General features: G+C 35.4%; 3 protein-coding genes across 5 annotated transcripts in view; 2 read left to right on the top strand and 1 right to left on the bottom strand.

The window, feature by feature from the left end:
• sema3fa (sema domain, immunoglobulin domain (Ig), short basic domain, secreted, (semaphorin) 3Fa) overlaps nucleotides 1-4,588 on the top strand; it is a 42,717-nt gene extending 38,129 nt beyond the window's left edge. For all 3 annotated transcript variants that reach the window (XM_052559802.1, XM_052559803.1, XM_052559801.1), the window contains 8 exons: nucleotides 34-178; nucleotides 285-507; nucleotides 873-961; nucleotides 1,166-1,207; nucleotides 1,415-1,572; nucleotides 1,665-1,732; nucleotides 1,845-1,978; nucleotides 2,771-4,588. In XM_052559802.1, coding sequence (XP_052415762.1) covers nucleotides 34-178; nucleotides 285-507; nucleotides 873-961; nucleotides 1,166-1,207; nucleotides 1,415-1,572; nucleotides 1,665-1,732; nucleotides 1,845-1,978; nucleotides 2,771-3,205 — 1,294 coding nt within the window. In that variant the 3' untranslated portion in view covers nucleotides 3,206-4,588. The remainder of the gene's footprint in view (nucleotides 1-33; nucleotides 179-284; nucleotides 508-872; nucleotides 962-1,165; nucleotides 1,208-1,414; nucleotides 1,573-1,664; nucleotides 1,733-1,844; nucleotides 1,979-2,770) is intronic.
• A 1,610-nt stretch (nucleotides 4,589-6,198) lies between these two features.
• On the top strand, nucleotides 6,199-12,474 carry gnat1 (guanine nucleotide binding protein (G protein), alpha transducing activity polypeptide 1). Its single transcript, XM_052559050.1, has 9 exons — nucleotides 6,199-6,448; nucleotides 8,534-8,576; nucleotides 8,722-8,863; nucleotides 10,362-10,519; nucleotides 10,627-10,755; nucleotides 10,877-11,006; nucleotides 11,098-11,251; nucleotides 11,432-11,643; nucleotides 11,756-12,474. The coding sequence occupies exons 1-8, from the start codon at nucleotides 6,343-6,345 to the stop codon at nucleotides 11,620-11,622; spliced, it is 1,053 nt and encodes a 350-aa protein (XP_052415010.1). The 5' UTR covers nucleotides 6,199-6,342; the 3' UTR covers nucleotides 11,623-11,643; nucleotides 11,756-12,474.
• A 1,624-nt stretch (nucleotides 12,475-14,098) lies between these two features.
• Nucleotides 14,099-21,475, bottom strand: edem1 (ER degradation enhancer, mannosidase alpha-like 1). Its single transcript, XM_052559049.1, has 12 exons — nucleotides 20,860-21,475; nucleotides 20,213-20,285; nucleotides 19,361-19,464; nucleotides 18,981-19,152; nucleotides 18,707-18,890; nucleotides 18,070-18,244; nucleotides 17,588-17,708; nucleotides 16,858-17,028; nucleotides 16,702-16,775; nucleotides 16,523-16,619; nucleotides 16,193-16,354; nucleotides 14,099-15,603 (listed from the first exon to the last, which is right to left on the bottom strand). Exons 1-12 carry the CDS (start codon nucleotides 21,321-21,323, stop codon nucleotides 15,514-15,516), a joined length of 1,887 nt encoding a protein of 628 aa, XP_052415009.1. The 5' UTR covers nucleotides 21,324-21,475; the 3' UTR covers nucleotides 14,099-15,513.
• Between the last annotated feature and the right edge of the window lie 380 nt (nucleotides 21,476-21,855).

Below are 21,855 nucleotides of genomic sequence, written 5' to 3'. Positions count from 1 at the left end.
AATGCATGGATTCTTCTCTTTCTGCATCTCTAGGTCTGTGTTTAAAGGTTCGGCAGTATGTGTTTATTCCATGGCTGATGTCCGCATGGTCTTCAATGGTCCTTTCGCTCATAAGGAAGGGCCAAACTACCAGTGGGTTGCCTACCAGGGTAAAATTCCTTACCCCCGACCAGGAACAGTGAGTGTCATTAGTAAAATGTCATACATTATATAAAGATGATGTTAGGCAATCTTAGATGCTGAAATAAAATAAAAAATACTCAATTTTATCCCTGTGATTTCAGTGTCCAGGAGGGACGTTCACCCCCAACATGAAGTCTACTAAAGATTACCCTGATGAGGTTATCAACTTCATGCGCAATCATCCGACCATGTTCAATGCCGTTTATCCAGTCCACAAGCGCCCCCTGGTGGTCCGTACTAATGTGGATTATGAGTTCACCACCATCACAGTGGACCAAGTGGCTGCAGCTGATGGCAACTATGAAGTCCTTTTCTTGGGAACAGGTGAACTTGCTACACATCTCCACATAGACATAGTCTTGTTATGTTATGTTTTATTTTTATTTTCTACAAAAACATTATGCATAATGGTGTCTAAAAGTCTCTGGTGTCTAAAAGTCTGGGACCACATTGAACTTTGGCATTCAAAATCTAATTTTAATTTATAAATAAACATATGGAAAATGTATAACAATTTACAACTGAAAATTTGTAACACTTTTAATATTAGTTATTTTGTACACTACAAAGCAGCTCTATATCTATAAATACAGTTTAGTACATTAATTGTCTTTTTCTGTTTTCAACTTCATTCTTTGTAATGTTATTTTTCTACATTTTTCTGACTCCTTTATTCTGTTCTTTTACAGATAGAGGGACAATTCAGAAAGTGATTGTCCTGCCTAGAGATGATCTACAGACTGAAGAGCTGGTTCTGGAAGAGGTTGAGGTCTTCAGAGTAAGATGTTTTTTTTTTATGTTTCCATTACACTTTGTGTCAACTTTGTGTCTTTTTTTTTTCTTTTATATATTTTTGTATTAAAATGTATATTTTATCTTATTATATTTAATAAAATTGTTCATTTCTATTAAATAATATTATATTATATTTTTGTATTTATTTTTTCAATAAAAAATAACTAAAATTATTTTCATATTACAGGTTCCAACTCCAATCACTACTATGAAAATTTCTCCCAAACGGGTAAGTTGCACATCATTTACTGTATGATTCAGAATCTTTAAAACAAATTTAGAAATATTGATAGGTATAATATTAAATACAGTTTATTTACATTTTTTTTAAGCAGACAGTTTTATGCAATATTGTCATCGTGGGATTTTCTAAATCCCAAGTGTATGACGTATTTTGATTGAAACCCTTGTTTTATTTCCCTGTCTCCCTGTGTAGCAACAGCTGTATGTGAGTTCAGGGGTGGGCGTCACTCATCTGGCGCTGCACAGGTGTGATGTGTACGGAGAGGCCTGTGCTGACTGCTGCTTGGCCAGAGACCCTTACTGTGCCTGGGATGGAAAGTCCTGCTCTCGCTACTCAGCAAACCAAAAAAGGTTAGAGCTGCATTTGTGTAAATGTCTTAATTTTGATTGTTATACTTAGAATGTAACTTACTAGACTTTTTTTCCTCCTCTGAATCTTGTAGGCGGAGTAGGAGGCAAGATGTGAAGTATGGCAACCCTATAAGACAATGCAGGGGCTATAATTCCAATGGTATGGAACCTAAAAAATACACTTAAGATGTTTTAGTCTTAAAATTAGATGGAAAACATATTTTGGAATGTGTTTCTTGTTTTAAAGAGTATTTTGTTTTAATTCCTGGCAGCCAATAAGAACACGTTGGAGACAGTGCAGTATGGAGTAGAGGGAAGCACAGCATTCCTGGAGTGCCAGGCCAGATCTCCTCATGTGTCAATCAAGTGGCATTTCCAGAAGGAGAACAGTGACAGGAGGAGAGAGGTATGTGACACAATGTTATGCAATGATTGATGTAATGATAAAGCAATATCCTGAATGTTGTCAATTTTATCAATGCATTAATTACTATAGATATTATTTCTTTAATATAATCCTTTACACTACTGGTCAGATATTTGGAAAAATTAAGATTTTGAATGTTTTTGAAAGACATTTGTATTTATTTTCTGAAAAATAAAAAGAAATATTGTGAAATATTATTACAGTTATATGGCATTTTTCTATTTTGATATATTTTGAAGTGTTTTTTATTCCTGTGATGCAAAGCTGAATTTTCAGCAGCCGTCACGATGATCCTTCAGAAATGATTCTGATGTGCTGATTTTCTGCTCAAGAAGAATTTCTTCTTAGTGATAATGCTGAAAACAGTTTTTGCTGCTTATTGTTTTTGTGGAAACTGTAAAACATTCTACAGGATTCTTTCACAAATAGAATGTTTTTTGAATAGTATTTTTAAAATAGAAATATTCTGTAACACTATAAATGTCTTTCTCACTTTTGATCTTAAAAATCTATTAATTGATTGTTATAAGAAATATTTTCAAATAAGCATATTAGATATATATATATATATATATATATATATATATATATATATATATATATATATATATATATATATATATATATATATATATATTTAAAAAAAGCAGAATTTAATTGTTTGAAATTTGGTAATTGAAAAATAAAACAATTAACGATGACCAGTTACATGAAAATCCCTTTTCCCATCAATGTACATTTGAACCTTTTTTCCAACCTGATGTATTTCAGATTCGTTCTGATGGACGCGTCGTTCGTACGGAGCAGGGTCTCCTCCTGCGCTCTCTCCAGCTCACTGATGGAGGGGTTTACCAGTGCACCTCCACCGAGAAGAACTTCAAGCACACGCTGGTCAAACTTCAGCTGGTGGTCCTTTCCGCTCGCACCGTCAACACCATCCAGACCGAATCCACTGCTCCTGCCGCGCCGCCTCTACAGTCCAGCACCTGGACGCCCAGCGCAGAGCAGTACAAAGACCTGCTGACCATCCTCAGCCAGCCAGAGATGGGTCTCATCAACCAGTACTGCCAGGACTACTGGCAGATGGGGGACGACCCCGCCGCTCACGCACACAAGAAGAAGGACCTCAAGGAAGTACAGAAGGACCTCCGGAAGCCACGGAACAGGAGACACCACCAGGAGCAGAGCAGCATGGCTGAGACATGAGACGGAAAAACATCTCACTCCATCCAAATGAACGAGACTCGAGGTTGACCTCAAGGTCTTTGACTACCATTACACACAAGCGTATACCTGCAACCATTATGACCGAGGAGATAATAAACAGTACATTTTTGAAAATTCATAGTATTTATTGTAGACTGTACATAGTTAGATTCTGTGGATATCTTTGTATGGAAATAGAGCAAAAAAAAAAAGAAGAAGAGGAGACGAAAATGTTTTGTGTATAGATCTGTGCAAATATTTTGTTATCATTGTTACCTTTCTTCCAATATATTTATTACAATGGTATTCGCATAATAACACGCCATGTGACTGTTATCATAAAACTTTATGTACATACCACTAACTGGATAATTGGAATCTCTTGATGGACAGTTTGACTGCACTTGATGTTTTGATACCAGAGGAAAGCTGTTGTACATTTAGCAGACTTTTTTTAGCCAAGCACGTGTTCTCATTCTGCAGATGTACGGATAAAGAATTTCTACATATATTTGGTGCATCTGAGTATTCCGTGACCTCTCAAAAAGACTTTGAAAAACACTTCATCATCATCAGAAACTCATCTTTTAATCTTCTTGATCTTCCATATGTTGCTATGCTAATGTGTGTTAAATATAAAGTCGTTTCTGCGTGTTATATGTCTGGTTTATTATTGATTACAGCCTCCTGTACAGTATGTACATCACTTTATTTTTGTTCTTTTCATTTATATAAATATGTACTATTGCACGCGGAAATTTCAAAGAGCTGTGGGTTCAAAACCCATCCATCTCTTTGCAAAGCAGAATTGTTTTTAAATATGTACCTCTCCAGACATTTTTAGTAATAAGCGTCCATGCAAGCACCTCTAAACATATGATAGGTGATCATTTGGAAGCATTAATCATTTGGAACTAAACTTTAGGGGGCTTGTTTGAGTTTGCATGAATTGTATTTGTACTGTACAGATATGTAGTCAAATTCTGTATATTGCTGTGTTGCTGTATGGTCTTTGACATAACGAATTGAGAGAGAGAGAGCGAGAGAGAGAGAGAGACTGTTTCTTAAAGACAGAGGACTTTGCTGAACTATTGATGGAATCAAGCACAATTACCTGATGTTGTGTTTTCTTAACACGCATAGCAAACGGGCTGTGTGAAATGGTTGTTGTAAATGTATTTTGTTTTCTTTCTTTCATTTGTAAGACGTTATTCATCACTGTGGTTTGTCCCCTTGTTTTGTCTTTAGGATGTTCTAATGTGAAAAAGATCCTGAATTAGAGCTTATGAACAGTTAATATTATAGTAATGTATTTTTTATTTGTTTTGGGTTTTTTTCATCATTGTTGTTGACTAATTAAAGTTATATATATTTTATAACAAATACAGGTTGGCCTTTCTGCATAAAAGTTACTGGGTGAACCTATACTTCCCTTCTCTTGCAGTCTTAGCTTAAAGATTGAAAGAGACACTTGAAAGAGGTTATGGTGAATATTGTTCACTTTACACCAAAAGTATACCAAGGAAGTTGGTCTTCAAATGTTGATTTTCCTATTTAATTAACTGAGAAAATAGTACATTGTTTGGAAACGTTACATTAGGGTCATTTACAAGATTGAGTGTGATTTGTAATTTCTTTAATACTGATTATAAGATTTTATGCTGCATTATTTCACCTCTGCCATTCACAGCATTCACAGAAATAAGAGAAAAATGTCTAAAATTTTCACAACTAGCAAATGTCACGACACCACAGCACATTATTTCTTATTAATGTTTGTGTACCTTCTGCCAAGAAAAAAATAGAATAGAACAATAATAAAAAAAAACAAAAAAACATAAAAATCTCAGCTGTATTTAAAATTTAATCTTGCATTACAAACTAATCTGATATAAATCTATAAATCCTGACTGATTATTGTCTAATTATACCTACATTGTCATGATGACAAAGATTTTGCAGAAGTAGCACCGGTTCCTAAGAATAGCCTATTAATACTCAGAGTATTATTTGCCCAGATAAATGCAAATACATATTTAATGCAGCAAATAAAAGTTCCAAAAGAGGGGATTTCACAGCGATGCCAAAGAACCATTTTTGGTTCCCCAAACAACCGTTCAGTGAAGAGTTCTTAAACCATTTTTCTTTTCTATGAAGAACAACTATAGAACCTTTTTCCACCTTAAAGAACCATTTGTAGATGTTAACGTTTCTCTATGGAACCATTGATGCCAAGAAAGAAATTTGTTATTGCATTTGGCATTATAAAAGCTTTATTAATACTAGTTTATATGATGATTTATTATTAAACATGCATTAAAATGATTTGTAACAAACTCTCAAAATATTGAAATTAATTGCTACTGATAAACAGTACAATGAAGAATGTCTCTCTCACATGTGATGCCGGTGGATTAAAATGTATCAGTCTTCAGATTGGGGTCAATGAGCTCTGTCCCGTAAAAGACTAAAGCTCTTTAAACGCTGCGCTGCACATTGTGTCCACAACATGGAAAATGTCAACTGATCCTGATGACTACAGTGGGAAAGTGAGATTAGAATTACTCATAGAGATTTCAATATTCAACATCAAAAGCACCTTCACATTCAGTCCAAGTTCTATTGAACTCCTAAACTATAGGCCATAGAAATGTAATTTTCTTTCATGAGGTCAAGCACTTTTTACACAAAATGTAGATACAGAAAAATATATCAAGCTCAAATCAACATATTCAATCATTTATGAGACCTGTTTTCTTTTAGCTTCTACCTTAAATATCTTATCAACAAACAAGTAACTTTTGTAAGGTCACATTATTCCACTTACACAGCCGCCATGGCACTTGTAATATGTTTGTGAAGACGATGGCCAGATTATCAGCTTTTGCTGAGCACAGCACCTTCTCCTCCAATCTGAGGTTCGATGACCTCTCAACGCTTTCAATGCCTTCTGTCCTTGTTCTTCATTGGCCCCACCAACCCAGGTTATTAGAGACATCTCCAAAAACCCTCTACGACTCCAAGCAGTTCATCAGGTCACCAAGATCCAGTCGAGGTGTGAGCTGTGAGCACCTGGACGCCTCTGGGCAAGCGAGTGGTCATCCAAAAGGACTTCTTTTCCCTAATCAAAAGTCAGTATGGGGGCCGGGGCGAGCGCCGAGGAGAAACACTCCAGAGAGCTAGAGAAGAAACTGAAAGAGGACGCCGACAAGGATGCCAGGACCGTCAAACTTCTGCTGCTAGGTAACAACACACAAGCCGACTCAAACGATCGCTCAAGTCCAAACATGAAGAATAGCTTGTTTGCTAGATTTGGAAAACGGTATAGGAAGCCTTCCTGTTTAAAATTTCATCTAAACAGGCAATGGATTCACATCATGGCTATAAAGATTCTAAAATAATTTTTATGTTTTAAGTTTGTTATATGAAAGGAACATGAAATATTTTAAGCTCAAATTGCGAGATGAAAACTGATGAAATTCAAACCAAAGTGTAGCAAAACTGGAGACTCAAAATATTATTTCCCTTAGCAAAAAGTTGTATACTTCAAGTTTACAAACTTATAGGTATACTGACAGTTTACTAATTAAATTAAATACTTTGTACACTTCTAAGTACAGTTTCAGTAAACTACTAGTTTAGTAGTTTTATACAGCAAGTATACTCATAAGTTTTCTTTAAGTTAAATTTACATCATACTTTAAGTATAATACTATGTCCCTATTTAGGTTTGAATTTGTATAGATTTTGTTATATGAATATATGAACACAAAACATAAAAAAAATGACCGGGGTATCTGCTTGTAAACCAAACCATTTTCTTCTAGCTTCATGCGTTCTTTTTTAAACACTTTAATGTGGGTAAGATTCATAAAAAAATAAATAAAGAAATAACATTTTGAACAAAAAGCTGAAAAAAGACTATTTTGGAAATTCTGTATAGAAGATTTGTATTAGCGCCCTCTACTGTATAACAATGAAAACATGGATTCTAGGAGCACAAATATAGTTCAAATATATTTATAGACTTTTTGTAAGTATAAGTCAAGTATACTTAAATGTAATTTTAAGTATATTTCTGAGAAGTACATAAAAACTACATAATACTCTATTTTTAGTTTAAAAGAAGTACACTAATAGCACTCTTGAATAAACTTATTTTTTTGTAAGGGATATCTAAATCTTAGTACAAAAGACACTTAATATACACATGCCTAAAAAACAACTTTCATTCCAGAATCAAGACATATTAAAAGTATACATTTATATTCAACAAAAGATGTATCTCTGTTTATCATAACTGCAGGTGTCTTTGTCCGTGAAGTGATGTGGGTCAGGGTCATGGGGTGTCGAGCTTGGACAAGGCTTAGGACAAAAATAATAAGCCTCAAGCCTCTTAATGTAATCCTCCAAAAGATAAACACAGTAGAGAAGGATGTGTTCACTGATTCACATATGCATGCCAAGATAAATAAATAAAAAATACAATTAATTAATAATTAAATATTTTATCTTTCTATCTTATCTTAGTGGGTTTACCCCTCAAAACACTGGCACAATGTAGGTCTATGGTTTTCAAATGGCCATTATAAAAATAATAAAGCAACCAAGGCTTACCACACTTTTGTCGAATCAGTCAACTAATAATCAATATCAGAAATTGTATTATACTACATGAAATCCATTCAAAATACTGATACGTTTGTCTCATGATTGTCTAACTTTGGTCTCATGATTTTGATTTTCTAAAACATAACTGAAAGTCTATTATTACAATATTTTACCATCTAGTTTTATCTCAGCTAATACATTATAATACAAGTGACATCATGAAAAAATTATTACGCACTGCAACAAATGACTTGCTGCTATACTGTGCATAAACAATTGCAAACAAAATATTTCTTTCTTTTAAAATACATTTTAAGACAAAGTCTAGTGTTGAAAATGTCTATTTCAATAAATAAACACTGTTCTGTTATTTTAGTTCATTAAAGAATCCTGAAAAAATATATCAGTTTCCACAAAAATATTAGACAGGACAACGGTTTTTAACATTGATAATAAAAAGAAATCACAGGAATAAATTACATTACAAATTATATAATAAAACAAAAACAGAATAGTTATTTTAAATGTAATAATTTCACAGTATTACTGTTTTTAATGTATATTTGATAATAAATACAGCCTTGGTAAGCATAAGAGACTTTGTTTAAAAACATAACAAAATTCTTACCAACAACTAACTTTTGAAACGCATGGGAATATGTAATAAAAACTGAATCAAAGCAATAACTGCAATATTAAACTGATTACTCTCTTCAGGTGCTGGTGAGTCGGGGAAAAGCACTATTGTCAAACAGATGAAGTAAGTGCTGAGAAAAAACTAAAATAAAAAGTATGATAATACCATAAATTTGGCTTATATGTAAGACTATACTACTTATTCATTCATATTCAGATCTCTTTTATATGAATAGTTTGGTCAATGAAATGTTCTTTTTTTATGACAGAATTATTCACCAAGACGGTTACTCCCTTGAAGAGAGCTTGGAGTTCATTGTCATCATCTACAGCAACACCATGCAGTCGATGCTGGCTATTGTGAAAGCCATGACCACGCTCAACATTTCCTATGGAGATGCTGCTGCACAGGTGCTCTACCCAAACATTCAAGCATCTGTTGGTGATTTACAGAAGTGAACAGGTTAAAATGATGGAAAATAACTGTAGAGATACCATGGCACAATGAGTATATCAGATGGTAATATGTATGTACATGATCAAAACAACATGGTACCTTGCAAAATATGAGATCACACTTTATATTAGGTGAGTTTAAATATTTGTACATGTACAAAAACATTAATTGTTTGATATATAACTAATTACAGATATGTTTTAAATACATGTACAACAGAAATGGTTTTTGAATGGTTTTGAATGAATTATAATTCATATATATATATATATATATATATTTATATATATATATATATATATATATATATATATATATATATATATATATATATATATATATATATATATATTTTTTTTTTTATAAAGCTGCTGCAATAATAATAATAATAATAATAATAATAAAAGATCTCCTTTGAAATAGTTTTCACTCAAACTAACACAATGAACTAAAATTGAAAGTTGTACGTAAAACAAAACAAAATTTAAAAATAGATTAAAAGGGGAGATCATGAATGTTAAAAAAGACTATTAAATCATGATGACCTTTACTTGACCCTATTACTCTACTCTTCTAATTATTTTCTTTTTTTTTTTTTTACTTGACGCTTTTATACTTGCACTCTCAAAAATTTAATAAAAGTAAACCTAGCTTCTCTATTCTTTTTGTATTCTATCTATTTGTTTTCTTTTATTTATTATATAATTATGCTCGTAGGGAAGTCGTGGCCTAATGGTTAGAGAGTCCAAAGGTTGCAAGTTCAAGTCTTGGGCTGGCAGGGATTGTTTGTGGGAGGAGTGAATGTACAGCGCTCTCTCCCACCTTCAATACCACGAGTGAGGTGTCCTTGAGCAAGTCACCGAACCCCGAACTGAACTGCTCCCCAGGTGCTGCAGCAAAAAATGGCTTCACTACTCCGGGTTTGTGTTCACGGTTTGTGTGTGCACTAAGATGGGATAAATGCAGAGCACTAATTCCAAGTATGGGTCACCATACATGGCCTCACTTTCTTTTTTTATTCTTTCTGTTTTCTTTTTATTATATAATAAAAAACTTGCTACGTGTATTTCATTAAGCTAACTGAGACTTGTCCTAGCACTTGCATATTGCTCTTTTGTTGATTTTGATTGCTTCCATTGTCCTCATTTGTAAGTTGCTTTGGATAAAAGCGCCTGCTAAATGTAAATGTAATGAAGATTTTACAGTATTTAAAGTCACCTTTCATCACTTTAGAAAAATGTGTATATTAGCTAATACTTAAACACCTTTAGTTACAACGTCCCAAATACATAGAAGCTGATAAATATGTAAAAAGAAATTCCACATTCTTTAACTTAAAAAAATTGAATCTTGAAGTTAAATCATTTCGAAGAATTAAAGTAACGTAAAAACATGTATTGCCACGACTAATTGAACAAATCATTTATGACGTCATTTACCTGTTTGCTGAAGGATGATGCAAGGAAGCTGATGCACTTAGCAGACACCATCGAGGAAGGCACCATGCCAAAGGAGCTGTCTGACATCATCCTGAGGTTGTGGAAGGACTCGGGCATCCAGGTGTGCTTTGACAGAGCCTCCGAATACCAGCTCAACGACTCTGCGGGATAGTATGGCCTCATAATTAGCCTTTTAAATTATTTTTTAATGTCCATAATCAAATCAGTAATCAAATTTCCTTGAAAAACACTGCATTGATTCTTACTCTGTCTCCAAGCTATCTGAATGACCTGGAGAGGTTGGTCAAGCCTGGCTATGTCCCTACTGAACAGGACGTCCTGCGATCAAGAGTGAAGACCACCGGTATCATCGAGACCCAGTTCTCCTTCAAGGACCTCAACTTCAGGTACACCTTCAGCCTCCTCAATGATAGCTATGGCATGAAGTAAACCAACCAATTACCATCAGTATCAGTATGGTGTTTGAATGGACACCAATGTCAACAATCTGATTTTCGTGGTCTGCAGGATGTTTGATGTGGGCGGTCAGCGCTCGGAGAGGAAGAAGTGGATCCACTGCTTCGAAGGTGTGACCTGTATCATCTTCATTGCTGCTCTGAGCGCATACGACATGGTGCTGGTGGAGGATGATGAAGTGGTAGGTTGCCATTGTGGTCCATCAATGAGACGTTTTGCATGCACTATTACTCATACACAAACCCTGTTTTTCTATGTCGTTCCAACCAAAGAACCGAATGCATGAGAGTCTCCACCTGTTCAACAGTATCTGTAACCACCGTTACTTCGCCGCCACATCCATTGTACTCTTCCTCAACAAGAAGGACGTCTTTTTGGAGAAGATCAAGAAAGCTCATCTGAGCATGTGCTTCCCGGATTATGATGGTGAGACAGCATTTTGTCTGCTAAACAAAAATATAAACTTAATTCTTTTAATTCTATTATTTAAATGGATAATATTAACACATTTTAAGTAGGGGTTCCTCATGGAACATCACTCATAATTAGGCTTCCGTTTCTGATATGCAAAACCATTCTTAAACTACAATGTCATGCATTTCTCAGGTCCCAACACCTTTGAGGATGCTGGTAACTACATCAAGATGCAGTTCTTAGATCTGAACTTGCGACGAGACATCAAAGAAATCTACTCCCACTTGACCTGTGCCACAGACACAGAGAACGTCAAGTTTGTGTTCGATGCCGTAACAGATATTATCATCAAAGAAAATCTCAAAGACTGCGGTCTCTTCTAAACAAGCCATCTGTGGGTAGAGGTAATTATAATACCGGAAATATTCAGTAAGAATATAAAGCATTGTTGTAGTATAGTAAATATGACTATAATTTCCATATGTGCATAATTAAAAAGTCTTTCTTCTTTTACAGAGCAGCTTAATCAATAAATCCCAATACTGACCCACTGCCCATTGTAGTCTGTGTTCCTCCCTGGGTAATGAGGAATTCTCCAGTGCGCACACACACACATGCAAGGGAACTGAATCGATCAAAACTTAAAGAAGTTGTTATATCATTGCTGTTGGGATCTACGTCTGATTAAACACACTGCACATAATTAAACATCAGAGTCTGATACATATTCATAGCAGCAAGTCATATATAACAACCCATATATGAAGGGTGTTTGGCACTATTAGTTTTGGCAGTGATCTATCCTGTAGATTTGCGCTACACTTCACGCAGCTGTACACCAAATAACTATCCTACCGAAACACCTGCATATATGCACTTCAGCATCTTGTGGCAAGAGTCATTTATGAAGTATTACAGTTATACGTTACAGCAGTTAGTGTGTCAAGTTCATACTATGAAGCTTTGACTTTACTGGGAAACAAAGTTCTGTGTTATTTACAGAGTTGTTATGTCTCATGATCAGAATCTAGATAAGATGGATGACTTTGATGAAAAGATAGCATGTAATAGGTTGTTAAATCAGGAGCAGCTAGCTGAGAGACACAGAACACAATATCTGAGTGAATTGTTTAAATGAAGAAATCTAATATTGATTAAAAGGGCACAATTGACTGCAAAACCATTTAAAACCATGGAAATGAAAATTGAACAAATAAAGCTTCTGTAGAACTTGATGTTTTTGCCTTTAAATGTCTTGAAAAGATGCAAACCAATGAACAACTTAAACCACACTGGGATTGTAGAGTGTTTAATATATACTTACATATTATACAAAAATTTTATTTCTTGAGAATGATTTATATTTTAATTAATCATTTTACGAACATAGATTTTTATCATCAATTCATATATTATAAAACCTGCTAAATTGAAGCCTCTTAACACCAGCAACAACACCAGGGTAATTAATTTTGAGGTTTAAAGGGATACTCCACCCCAAAATGAAAATTTTGTCATCAATCACTTACCATGTTGCTCCAAACCCATAAAAGCTTTGTTCATCTTCCGAATACAATTTGAGATATTTCGATGAAAACCGGGATGCTTGTGACGGTCCCATAGACTGGCAAGTAAATAACAGTGTCAAGGTCCAGAAAAGTATGAAAAGCATCATCAGAATAGTCCATCTGCCATCAGTGGCTGTTATGAACGTTTTGAAGTGACGGGAATACTTTTTGTACATATAGAAAACCAAAATAACAACATTATTCAACAATTCGTCTCCTCTGTCTCTCTGCATCTCCATGGCACTATTTTGGAAAATATGAGCTGAACGCAAGCAGCTTACGTTCTTCTGTGTCAGCCGTGATGCAAGGACATATTTTCTATGTGTATTTAAAGTCTGTGTGAACCGGAAGTTGCAAACAACTTTTCTCCAGTGTTGTGACATATTTCCGAGAGAAACGGAATACTAAATAAGGAAAAATTGTGGGCGCGGCTTTATTTTTCAAGTAGCACCTGATTGGATCTAGAAAAGTAGTTAATATCTCACAAACCCCATTTCGTGTTCTGTCCAACTTTTGAAGCATTTAGAGTGCTTCAAGCACATCCGTGACCTCTCTGTTATCCCTCCTTCCTCAATGTGTAAAAATTCGAGCCATCTGGACTGTAACAAGGGAATTTTAGGGAATGGGAAAAGTGTTTCGTGAGTGCCGCAACCAAAAATGCACCTCCTCACCATCTCTCCTCTCACACGCTGTCAATGCTCGCAAACACACAGGCAGCCTGTCTACTGTCAGTTGGAGGGGGCGTGGTTACGGATGCTAAGCAGACACCCAAACCATCAAACCTACATCATCAGGGAAAGTCCTCCAATGCAGAGGGGAGGGGCATTTTCTGATTTTGATTAAAGAAGCCCAAAAAATGTTTTTGTGTGTATTGACTTGCATGGATGAATTGTTGGCCACAAAACGATCAGTTTAGGCAAACAGAGTAAATATGGTCAATTTTGATTTCAGTTGGACTTTAAGCTTTGATTTGAAGGAAAACAGCGCATCCGACAAAGAAAAAAAAAATTCTGTTCCGAAGATGAATGGAGCTTTTAAGGGAAAGGAACAACATGGGGGTAAGGATTAATGACAAAATATTAATTTTGGGTTGGAGTATCTCTAACTACAACTTATTGATCACAGAAAATAAATTAGTTTTTTGTTTTTGTAAGCCAGAGATGCCACAGTACATGTATTAGTTTAAATTGTGGTCAACCCAGAACATTTACTTCATGCCAAGAATATCAAGACCTGACTGTACCATTAACTGATGCGAAAAACAGCTCCAACAAGCAAGACTGTCAAACTGTTTTGCAAAGTCATGGTTTTAATTTTGATTTGATACAATGCACAGTGTAGACATTCACCTTTACGTCTCTTTGGACTAAAGGTTAAATCACAATCTGATCATCTTTAATTAGATAATACTTGCATCTGATAAAAACAAATCTTAATAAATATTTCCCCTATTTATGAGAGTATCCTCTCCTTATGTGCCCCAAGGAAATTATAATATGTAATACCAAAGAAATAAATTCTTCTGTTATCATACTGATCATTCTGAGAATCCCTTATTTCTAACTTTAGTTCGGAAAATATTTGCACCAACAATTAAGCACTAAAAGAGTTAATGACATTACTAGCACAGCACATCCATATCACCTCTGCATTATCAGAGACTCTATTATGGCATACTACTGATCCTGAGGACTGAAGAAAAATTAAATTAGTTAAAGGCACGTTTTTTGTTAAATTTAATATTTGGTCCAATAAATACCACAATTTTGAATTATTTCCCTATTAATATGCATATTTGTTTACATACAAAATAGAGGAGCGGAGACTAATTATACTAGATTTCCAGACATAATTGAGAAAATCTACAGCACATCCTCGTCCTGCTGTGTAAAATGTACCAAATTATGAGGCTTGTTCTGTCAAAATAACATGCGAGTGGAGATTTCAAACCGTACCAAACATGTATGATACATAACAAAACCTTTCCAATTTCATCACAATACACTGACAGCAGAAAAACAATGGGTACAACTGGAAATGAGGAATCATGCAAAAAAACTAAAAACAAAAGAACACAGTGTTCTACGCTTTAAAGATGAAAAAAAAATATGAATGCGTCATACTGCAAAATGAAAAAAACTTCAGAATGCAGTTTGATTTGTATCAAATGAAGCCCTTCTGTTGTGTGTGTTCCTGTAAGGTGTATAAAACAACTGTAATATAAAGCTTATTTGCGAGCGTGTTCCTTGAGTAGAAAATCTGAAACATGCATAACATCTCAACCCACTGAAGCCCTTTATAATATCAAGTTTCAATAAACATGGCACTGAAGAAAACATGTAACTTTAACGTGTAAACATACTCGATTGCACAAAATAGAAATTTATCAGCCCAAAGAATCAAAAGCAGTTTTGCGATGCATTTTAGGATTCTGAAGAGCCAAACTGCCCTGACTGTTTTTTTTTTTTTTAATGCTGTGGACCTTTGCTGGCTGGATCTGTATACACAGCCAAACCCAAACACCTGGTCCAAATTAAGACAATAGATAAAAATAGAAGACAACTTTTATGTCCAAAAACACAACTGATACTGGTTGATTTGTTGACCACTTCATGTGCAAAAAGAGACAGAAAAGTTCTCTGATATTGTTACTGAACCCCTCCAGGGGGCTTGTATGTGTCGAGATGTCCAGGGACAGTACTGGTGTCAGGACAGCCCCACCATGTGGTCTATTTGCCTCATGTATATGCTCTTTAGAGGAAGGCCATAACGTCGCTCATCAGGAATCCTTTCACACTATTAGACAAATGAAAATATGTCATTCGTATTTCTAAGACCACTTTCAAGATCCATTGTTATGTCCACAGCAAGTTCATTTCATGTTTAAATTATCAAAAAAAGAAGATTAGACAAAAATGAGTTGCTCATTTTTTCACGTTTAAAAATGTGCCCCAAGAAGCTAAAAAAAAAAAAAAAAAAAAAAAAATTATATATATATATATATATATATATATATATATATATATATATATATATATATATATATATATATATATATATATATATATATATGGGGGGGGGTTCAATGTCTGATAATTATTTTCACTGTAATTTTTTTTTATTAAAAAACAAAAAAACAACAACACTCTTTTAGACAGCAGACTGAGAAATCAGCATTTAAGCAAATATCCTTAAAGGACATGTTTTGAAGAAGCATACAATTTACCAGACAAGCTGACTGGAAAAAAAAAAAATCTTACGCTTACCATTAACCTAAACATTTCATTTTAATACAAGACAGTAAAACTGGTTTCATTTATTAATATCCCCACTGCTAATCATATTCATAAATGGAAGGAAAAATATTGTTAAATAAATATCTTACGTTGCTTAGGTTGGCTGGGGGCTCATTATTAGGTGCTTCACATGGAAACTGGTCTTCCCAACTTTTCTCCCTGAAGCGCTGATCTATCGGGACTACATGGCCTTCTGTAGTGAAGATGTACTTACTCTCAGACTTGTGCAGCGGGTTATCTTCATCAAAGAGCTGTACATGAATGTTAAATATCATTTAGTGATGGACACGTCAGCTGCATAAAACTTGTGTATGGCTAATAAACCTGGCTGACTATGTTTGTAGTTACTCAAATAAAAGTATGGCTAAAAAGACTAGTAAAAACAGGAAAATATAAAGGGAGAATAATAGACAACGAACCAGGTAAAGGTATTTGCAGGTTTCGCTGAGGAAGAAACTTTCCATGCGATCTTCTTTGGACTTATCCACCACATGATGGAGAGTGGCGTAACCACACCTGAGGACAAAACCAAAACATCTGTTCTGGGAACATGTCAGCATCCCGATAAAATCACTTTCTGCCCTTTTAAACCATATACCTGACTTTGGTATTTTTTTCAAGGCTTTCAAGAATGTCCATCCCAACATGAAGATAAAAAGGATTCTTGGTTGCCTGCAGAGATTTAAGTTTATCATTAATTATACTGTAATGCTGTGAAGTCTGAAAATCTGGTTATGATGGGACCAGGTTGTACCTGATAGAGTAGGTATGTGGATTCTACTAGTTCTGGTCTTAAAGGGTAGAAGAGAACATCTGGGGCCTGAAGCTGCCAGTTGTATCTTTCCGGAAGAGCACCGAAACGCTTCCAGATTGCATAGTAGAAGGCATGAAGGCAAATGGCATTTTCAACATCTCCATTCAAAACCTGAGCAAACAGAGATGTGTCCCTGGTAAGAACTCAAATGAACTCAATGAAAAAAAGCTGTCAGTGGGTCTACTTTTAGTTCAACAATTCCAGTCCAGTCCAGTCAAAGCCAATAGAAGGTAAACCTGCAACCATTAGCCGAAAAAGTGTACCGGTCTGTCAGTATGTGTGGAAAGGAGACCAGAGGCCTTTTTTTCTTTTTTTTAAATGGATGTCATTGGAGGAGAGGCTTCACTATGCTGAATAAACTGCATTTTAGAGCAAAGGGCTGGTAATTTAATGAATGGACAGCCTATCTGATAATCTTCAACATGTTTTACACTAAGCAATACTTTCAATTTTAAAAATTTTTTAGTTTACACTGGGAAACAATGCTGTTTTATAAGAGAAGTCACTGAATCTCAAATTTTTTGGACCAATTTAATGGATCCTTGCTATATTAGTTTCTTAAAAAAAAAAAAAAAAAAAAGTACTTACCCCTTTTGAACAGGCTGTATTGTATTATTAGATTATATAAAGACAACGGAGAGCTTTCGGGAGAGAGAAGCTAAATTCATACCTGTAGTCCAGGGAAGAATGCTTGCAGAGAGTCAATCCATGTGTTCATGATCTGCCCATTAAACATGTTCACATTCACATAGAGTGGTGGGTCGCCATCTCCTTCATTACATGACTCTCTTCTGTAAAACGTAAAAAGACAAACAAAAAAAAACTGTTTAATAATAATTAATGAATGGACACCCTGAGGTGTGAGATCAGAATGTAACACCTATAAATTCTGCATATCCAAGCAGTTATAGAAAATGTATAACCTTAAATGTAAATCCAGACTTGCACTCATAACTACACAATCCAATTACACACTAAAAATTTGAATGCAAACAGTAAATTCATTGGCTGCAAACCATGTCACACTTAACCACAGATCCCAAGTGACACACTTTATCTGCAGGTGGTTAGACAAACACATGCAAATTCTTTTGGAAGCTCAAACTGCAGCCACAAACAGCTGTGGTCACACATGCACACATTTATAATCACCCTCTTCTCAGGTGGCTCTGAATGCTCTCATAAACGGCTGAGAACATCCTGTAGTCTTCTTTCTCTCCAAACAAAATATAGGACTTGAGGAGGTACTCATAAAACGAGTCCATGCCCGCACCAAGGCCGCTCTGCTTCCCTACCCACTGACCAGTCTGAATGTTCACCACATTCCCTGGAAGATGGACATGAGAATCGTTAATGGTCAGACAAAGGCATGTGATCACGAATAAAAGACAATGGATTCAAAACAAAAGAAAAAGAAAAGATCTATAAAAGTGAAGTGATTGTTTAAAAGGATAATTCACCCAAAAATTAGAATTTCTCTCGTGAATGTGTGCCAAAGAATGAAGGTATTCTCGTGTCTTCATAAAATTAAAGTTGAACCACTATTTTAACAACGTCATTACTTCTTTTCTGGGCCTTGAATGTGGTAGTTGTGTTGCGGTCTATAGAGGGTAAGAAAACTTATTTAAGATAAATATCTTGTGTTCTGAAGATCCATAGAAGTCTTCATGGTTTGGAAAGACATGAGGGCAAGTAATTAATGACACTTTTTTCAATTTTGGGTGAACTATCCCTTTAAGATATGACTAAAACAGACAAAACAAAACAAAACAAAAAAACAACCACTTACCCAACAGCCCAGTTTCATTGCTTCTCAAGTTCCAAAGAGCTTTAACAGCCCGCCGGGCGACCCACTCAAATGTAGAGTCACCAATCAGACGGCTCAGAATGCCAAACTCCACAAGAAGAGAGCCCGCCCCTGCAGTACAGGTCTCATTAATGCTGTCAGGAGGGACGCCTCTCTTTAAATTCACCTGCACAAAAACATGGTAGGACACCAATATCAAATGTAGAAGGAACGAGGCATCATCTCTCTAAAATAGTGCTATGTAAGCTGGTCTGACCCTGGGATAGGGGATGCCTGTGCTAGTGTTCTCGAAGGCAGGTAGTAGTCGAACCGCCAGGTCATGCGCAAGGTGCAGCAGCTCATTATCATAGTCTTTCAGCGCTATGTCCCCAAACGGGTGCCGTGAATCAGTCAGCAGAATATGGGCCGAAATCAAACTTCCTAGAATTCTGAAAAGGCAACAAGTTAACAACACAGATCCTGGTTTAAACATGTTTTTATTTATTTATTCTAGAAGAAGGAAGGAGAAGATCAGCATAATTATTGCATTATGAAGGGTTTGTTCTGTCAGGAATGATGACTTCATTTGTTCACCCTCATGCTATAAACCACTGAACAGACTCAAATAAAGAGATCCATTAAAGAAAATTACTGCACCTAATGTTGGCCTCAAAGACTTGAACAGTGGAGTCCTTGTCAAAAGAGACCGTGTCAATCACAAGCTTAACAGCTCGATGGAACTCGGTCACATTTCCAAGAACCTGCAGGGACGGGAGCAAAACTTTAATCACAGTGCATTAATGTACATGGATGACTATTAAGTTTTTATGAGGTGAAGCAAGTGAAGAATTCCTGAGATTATTTGTAATTAACAGTCCTTGAACAAGATCCATAGTTTGTTTAGGTGAGGCCATATCTTTTGATGATGCGTAATTAGTTTGATTTATCTAGATAGCTGAAAGTTAATCGTAAGGTAAGATAAATGCAAGGTTGTTTACTAGAACACATCATGAAAACTACTACCCCCTTTCTCCCTTTTCTAGTAGTGAAGGACACAGCATTCTTGAAACATGAACAGAACAAATTTTAGGACTAGTTTCGAAACATGACTGTGTAATGTATCTCTTTAAAATTACATAAACCACAGACATTTACTCATAAATCATAAATTAGCCATTTAAAAACCTAAGGAGGAAATCTGTGGCTTGAAAACAGTAATTCTATTCTGGATTTTAATACTATGAATTGCATTTTTATTTTATTTCATGTTTATTTTATTTTATTTTTTGTAGAAGATTATACTATACAGCAGTTCAGCTGGATTTTGTTGTTGCATCTTGTACAAAATAACAAAAAAAGCAATGCATCCTTTTACTGACAGTAAAAAAAAAGAAATTAGAAATTAATTAATTAAATTATTGACATTATCTAATAATTTGTGGGGATGAAACAGAACCAGTTTCTTATATAAAGTTAAACTTAAGACATCTGTACAATAGGATAACTTACCAACAGTGTATCAAGAGCATCGATGAGGGTCAAAGAGTAGTTTCCAAGGACATCGTTGATGTTGATATTTGATCTAGGAGAAATACACAAGCAAATGTATTTAAGGTTCATTATTGAAATACACTGGGTTATAATAAAGCCAAAAAATATGCAGTGCTGGATATAAGAGACATTTCTCCTTTTCCATGCCTCAAAGGTCTCATATTCACAGACATTGGGGCTGATTTGAAAAGTTGCAACTTGTGACTTGTTCTGGTTACATATGTGTGATATTGTGACATTTATGAGTCACCTCTTAGAAAAAAGAAAATAAAAAAAGATCACTATGAAAAGTTATGTGAATTTAACAACTGAACTTCTACTCTTGTCTTACAAAAAGACTAATAGAAAAACGCTTGATTAGCCACATATTTGTGACATAGGAATGTCATTCCCATTCAGCGCACGTCTGTCAGAATAATCTGTGTAAAGTAACTAAAGACTGATAGTCAGATAATTCTTATTTTCCTAAAATTAACTAAAGCTGACATCCGTCAAAAAATCTAAGAACAAGAATAATGATGACATTATGCAGCCGTGTTTTTTTCTTCTTCATGAAACACTAACGTACAGATGCTCGTTTTGAGGGGTGATATAATATAACTCACGGGTTAAGCACGTCAGGCCCTCGACCTTCACAAGCTATAGGGTTCAGCTCGTCCTCTGGAAAGGCAAACTTCATGTAGTTATCATATCCGAAATAAAACATGTCTCGTGCCATTCCCCTCATCTTGACTTTCAGCGCGTCAGGGAAGGAGCTGTACTTTCTTTCATATTCATCTCTGCCCTCCTGAAAGAAGCTGAGGTAGGATTTCTTTGATGAATTCCCACTAATCTTGGAGCAGGTCTTTGCTTGAGGGTTTCTGTCATCGTACATGTGCTGTAACCAGGCGTTAGTTTTGACGGGGGCTTGGTCGCCATTCTGGAGAAGTTCGATCTTATTCAAGTTGAACGTGAATTTGATGGGGAAGTCAAAGCCCCAGCTGGGTCCCAGTCCAAACACTAGCCATACCGCGCAGTTCAGCAGCACCCTCAAAACGAGAAGACCCACGACTACTGACCTCCATTGCATCTTTGCCTGCTGTCGGCCTTAAAGTCATAATTCACTTCGACATCGCAACTTATCGGAGCGCAAAAGTCGACAGTTTTCCTCCTGCTTTCAGTTCTCACACACTTCCTATCAACAAACCAGCCCCTCCCTGATCCTCAACGCTGATTGGTCAACCGCCAGCAACGTCACGACAAAGAGCAAATGGTTAATGCATTCGTCACTCACACAAGCGGTAAGCAGCGGAAATGTCGTGGCAGCTCAAGCATCCCTGCATTTCTAAGCCAATGAGAAAATCACATGTGTGCTCTGTGACTATGTACACAATCTTATCAGTTTAGTTACTACTGACTACTGCCATTAATGCTACAATTACCTAATAAGAATAATACTAAATTTTAATGGAACAACTTTTTTCTTTGATAGTTTCAGCAGTATTTATCAATTTATTACAAAAATAATGAAAATACTTATAAATGAAAAATCTTATTTTTACACATTTATTTTTTATTCACAATTCATTTTTAATAAAATCAGTATTATAACGTTGACATTG

The sequence above is a fragment of the Carassius gibelio genome, chromosome B6 (assembly GCF_023724105.1).
Source record: "Carassius gibelio isolate Cgi1373 ecotype wild population from Czech Republic chromosome B6, carGib1.2-hapl.c, whole genome shotgun sequence".
Taxonomy (NCBI): domain Eukaryota; kingdom Metazoa; phylum Chordata; class Actinopteri; order Cypriniformes; family Cyprinidae; genus Carassius; species Carassius gibelio.
This window is presented reverse-complemented; position numbering and strand designations above follow the sequence as displayed.

Bases quoted from the DNA above. Each gene is read 5' to 3' on its own strand.
- gnat1 (XM_052559050.1), top strand. From the start codon at position 6,343: ATGGGGGCCGGGGCGAGCGCCGAGGAGAAACACTCCAGAGAGCTAGAG. The intron at 10,756-10,876 runs GTACACCTTCAG...CGTGGTCTGCAG, and splicing joins TTCAAGGACCTCAACTTCAG to GATGTTTGATGTGGGCGGTC. The intron at 11,252-11,431 runs GTGAGACAGCAT...TGCATTTCTCAG, and splicing joins GTGCTTCCCGGATTATGATG to GTCCCAACACCTTTGAGGAT.
- edem1 (XM_052559049.1), bottom strand. From the start codon at position 21,323: ATGCAATGGAGGTCAGTAGTCGTGGGTCTTCTCGTTTTGAGGGTGCTG. The intron at 17,709-18,069 runs GTGATTATAAAT...TACGTTTTACAG, and splicing joins CAGAGCCACCTGAGAAGAGG to AAGAGAGTCATGTAATGAAG. The intron at 15,604-16,192 runs GTAAGATATTTA...TTTGTCTAATAG, and splicing joins CCCCAGCCAACCTAAGCAAC to TGTGAAAGGATTCCTGATGA.